At 43.6% G+C, this 4082-nt stretch overlaps 2 protein-coding genes across 2 annotated transcripts in view; one reads left to right on the top strand and one right to left on the bottom strand.

Moving 5' to 3' along the window:
• LOC103581392 (DNA dC->dU-editing enzyme APOBEC-3A-like) overlaps positions 1–1443 on the top strand; it is an 8350-nt gene extending 6907 nt beyond the window's left edge. Inside the window, exon 8 of the mRNA XM_008563237.1 lies at positions 1420–1443. Coding sequence (XP_008561459.1) covers positions 1420–1443 — 24 coding nt within the window. The remainder of the gene's footprint in view (positions 1–1419) is intronic.
• Positions 1444–2693: 1250 nt separating this feature from the next.
• Positions 2694–4082, bottom strand: part of LOC103581391 (DNA dC->dU-editing enzyme APOBEC-3G-like) — an 8661-nt gene continuing 7272 nt past the window's right edge. Inside the window, exon 6 of the mRNA XM_008563236.1 lies at positions 2694–2843. Coding sequence (XP_008561458.1) covers positions 2694–2843 — 150 coding nt within the window. The remainder of the gene's footprint in view (positions 2844–4082) is intronic.

Here is a 4082-nt window from a genome sequence, read left to right as displayed (position 1 = left end):
ATTTGAAATTTACTGTCAGCAATTTTGAAATGTATAATACTCTGTTATTAACTATATTCACCATGCTGTGCAATAGATCAAAGAAAAACATTTCCACTGTCTTTACGACATTTTGTACGCTGTGACCAGCATCTCCCTGTTCCCTCCACACCCAGGCTCTGCAACCCCCATTCTACTCTCTGCTTCTAGAGGTAGATTCCTTCAGATTCCAGATATAAGTGAGAACATGTTGAACTTGTCCTTCAATTCTATGCACATTGTCACAAATGACAGAATTTCCGTCCTTTTCAAGGCTGACTTGTATTCTGTTGTGTTTATATAGCAGATCTGCTGTATCCACTCATTAGCTCATGAACATTTAGGTTGATTCCGTAACTTGGCCATTCTGAACAGCGTTGCAAGGAACATGGGAGTGCTCGCATCCCTTTGACACAGTGGTTTTCAGTCTTTTGGGTAAATACCCAGAAGCGGGATTGCTGGATCATACAATAATTGTATTTTAACTTCTTTGAAAAGCCTCCATAATGTTTTCCACAATGGCTGTACTAATTTACATTCCCACAATGTACCACATTCTCACCGACACTTGTTTTATTTTGTCTTTTTCATAATAGCTATTCTTGCAGATGTGAGATCTCATTGTGCTTCTAATTTGCATTTCCCTAATGATTAGCAATGTTGAGCATTTTTTCGTTCAATCATACCTTAAAGGTATTATCGGTTCGGTTCCAGATCACCACAATAAAGCGAATATCACATTACATTGGCTCACACAGATTTTTTGGGTTTTTAGTACATATAAAAGTTACGTTCACACTATAGCACAGTCTATTAAGTGTGCAGTACCATTATGTCTAAAAAACAATGTGCATACCTTAGTTAAAAAATACTTTATTGCTAATGATAAATAAAAAATGCTAATGACCACTTGAGCTTTCAGCAAGTCATAATCTTTTTGCTGGTGGAGGGTCTGGCCTCAGCGGTGATGGCTGCTGACTGATCAGGGTGCTGGCGGCTGGGGGTTGGGGTGGCCGTGGCAATTTTTCATAATAAAATGACAATGGAGTTTTCCGCATAGATCGTCTCTTCCTTTCATGGAACATGTCTCTGTAGCGTGTGATGCTGTTTCATAGCGTTTTGCCCACAGTAGAACTTCTTTCAAAATTGGAGTCAGTTCTCTCAAACCCTGTCATTGCCTTATTAACTAGGTTTATGTGATACGTAAGTCCTTCATGGTCACTTCAACAATGTTCACAGCATCTTCACCAGGAGCAGATTCCATCTCAAGAAGCCACTTTCTTTGCTCGTCCGTAAGAAGCAATTTCTCATCTGTTAAAGTTTTGTCATGAGATTGCAGCAACTCAGTCCCATCTTCAGGATCCACTTCTAATGCTCTTGCTGTTTTCACCCCATTTGCAGTTACTCCCTTTACTGAAGTCTTGAACCCCTCAAAGTTATCCATAAGGGTTGGAATCAGCATCTTTCAAAATCCTGTCGATGTTGATGTTTTGACCTCCTCCCATGAATCACGAATGTTCTTAGTGGCATCTAGAATGCTGAATCCTTTCCAGAAGGTTTTCATTCTACTTTGCCCAGATCCATCAGAGGAATCACTACCTACTGCAGCTGTAGCCTTATGTGTTTCATAAATCTTGAAAATCAAAGTTACTGCTTGATCTGTGGGCTGCAGAATGGATGTTGTGTTAGCAGGAATGAAAACAACATTCATGTCCTCGGACATCTCTGTCAGAGCTCTTGGGTGACCGGGTGCATTGTCAATGAGCAGTGACATTTTGAAAGGAATCTTTTTTTCTGAGCACCAGGTCTCAACAGTGGGCTTAAAATGTTCGGCAAACCATGCTGTAAACAAGCATGGAGGTTGTGTTAGCAGGGATGAAAACAGCATTCTCGTCCTCGGACATATCTGTCAGAGCTGTTGGGTGTCCGGGTGCATTGTCAATGAGCAGTGACATTTTGAAAGGAATCTTTTTTTCTGAGCACCAGGTTTCAACAGTGGGCTTAAAATGTTTGGCAAACCATGCCGTAAACAGATATGCTGTCATGCAGGCTTGTTTTCCGTTTGTAAGTGTGCTGACAGAGCACAGGCAGAGTAGACTTAGCATCGATCTTAAGGGCCTAGGATTTGGGGAATGCTAAGTGAGCATTGGCTTTAACTTAAAGTCACCAGCTGCGTTAGCACCTGGCAAGAGTCAGCCTGTCCTCTGAAGCTTTGGAGACAGGCATTGACTGCTCCTGTCTAGCTGTAAAAGTCCTAGATGGCATCTTTTTTCAATATAAAACGGTGTCATTCACATTGCAGCTCTGTTGCTGAGTGTAGCCCCGTCACACGCGAGCCGCTGTCTCAGCTGGATCCGCTGCATCACTGGCTGCAGCCCCGCATCAGCACCTGCTGCTGCACCTTGCGCTCTGCTGGGACGGAGCCGGCTGCTTTTCTTAAACCTCATGAACCCTCCTCCGCTAGCTTCAGACTTTTCTTCCGCAGCTTCCCCAGCCCGCTCAGCCTTCACACAAGTGAAGAGTTAGGGCCTTGCTCTGAGTTGGGCTTTGGCTTAAGGGAATGTTGTGGCTGGTTTGATCTTCTCTCCAGATCACTACAGCTTTCTCCATCTCAGCCATGGGCTGTCTGCTTTCTCATCACTCGTGTGTCCACTGCAGCAGCCCTTTCATTTCCCTCAAGAGCTTCTCCTGCATTCACAACTGGGCGGCCTGCTGGGTGCAGGCCCGAGCTTCCGGCCCACCTTGGCTTTCGAGACGCCTTCCTCACTGGGCTTGTGCAGCTCTGGCTTTGATTGCAAGTGAGAGACGTGCGACTCTTCCTTTCTCTTGAACACACAGAGGCCGCGGTAGGGCTACTAATTGGCCTTATTTTAATATTGTTGTGTCTCGGGGAATAGGGAGGCCTGAGGAGAGGGACAGCGATGGGGGACGGCTGATCAGGGGAGCAGTCAGAACACACGACACGTTTATCGATGCAGTTCCCCGTCATATGGATGCAATTCATGTTACTGTTGCAATCTAGAACGATTGCAGCAGCAACATCAAAGATCACGGATCACAGATCACCACAACAGACGTAATAGTGATGGGGAAAGTTTGAAATTTTGCAAAAATTGCCAAAATGTGATAGAGAGACACGGAGTGAGCACATGCTGTTGGATGAATGGCGTCGATAGACTTGCTCGGTGCAGGGTTGCTACAGACCTTCAATTTGTAAAAAACACAGCATCTGTGAAGCAGGAGAAAGGGAAGCGTGAAGACGCGAGGGGCTGCCCACCCGCTGCCCGGGTCCCTCGCCCGTTTTTAATTGGATGTTTTTGTTTTCTTGCTATTGAGTTGTTTGACCTCCTTATATAGTTTGGATGTGAACCCCTTCCTGGAAGCGTGGCTTGCAGATTTTTTTCCCAATTTGTAGGCTGTCTCGGCACACTACTGTTTCCTTTGCTGCAGAGAGGCTCTTTAGTTTGATGTAATCCCATTTGTCTATTTTTTGTTTTGTCGCCTGTGCTTTTGGGGTTAAATCCAAAACATCAAAGCCATGTAGTTTCTCCCCATGTTTACTTCTGGTAGTTTATGGTTTCCAGTTTTACATTTGTCTTTAATCCATTTTGAATTGACTTTTGTATGGTGTGAGACAAGGGTGCAGGTTTATTCTTCTGTCCAGGATATCCAGTTTTCTCAACAGCATTTATTTAAGAGACTGTCCATATTCTTGGCTCCTTTGTCAGAAATCAAATGATCATACATGTGTGAGTTTGTGTTTGGGCTCTCTAGTCCGGTCAATGTACCTATTGTTTTTTGCCAGTACCATGCTGTTTTAATGACTCTAGCTTCTGACTGGATAATTTTAAATGTTCTATCTTCCAGTTCACTGATTCTTTCTTCTGCTTGATTAAAGCTGCTGTGAAATCTTTCTATTGGATTTTTCAGTTCAGTCATTGTATCCTTCATCTCTAGGGTTTCTATTGGGTTCTTTGTTATTATTTCTTTTTTTTTTTTTTTTTTTTTTTTTTTTTTTTTTTTCCGGGTCCCGCAACGGATTGCAACCCTCCGTGTTGCCCCCG

This window comes from Galeopterus variegatus, unplaced genomic scaffold, assembly GCF_000696425.1.
Source record: "Galeopterus variegatus unplaced genomic scaffold, G_variegatus-3.0.2 Scaffold12944, whole genome shotgun sequence".
Classification (NCBI taxonomy): domain Eukaryota; kingdom Metazoa; phylum Chordata; class Mammalia; order Dermoptera; family Cynocephalidae; genus Galeopterus; species Galeopterus variegatus.
This window is presented reverse-complemented; position numbering and strand designations above follow the sequence as displayed.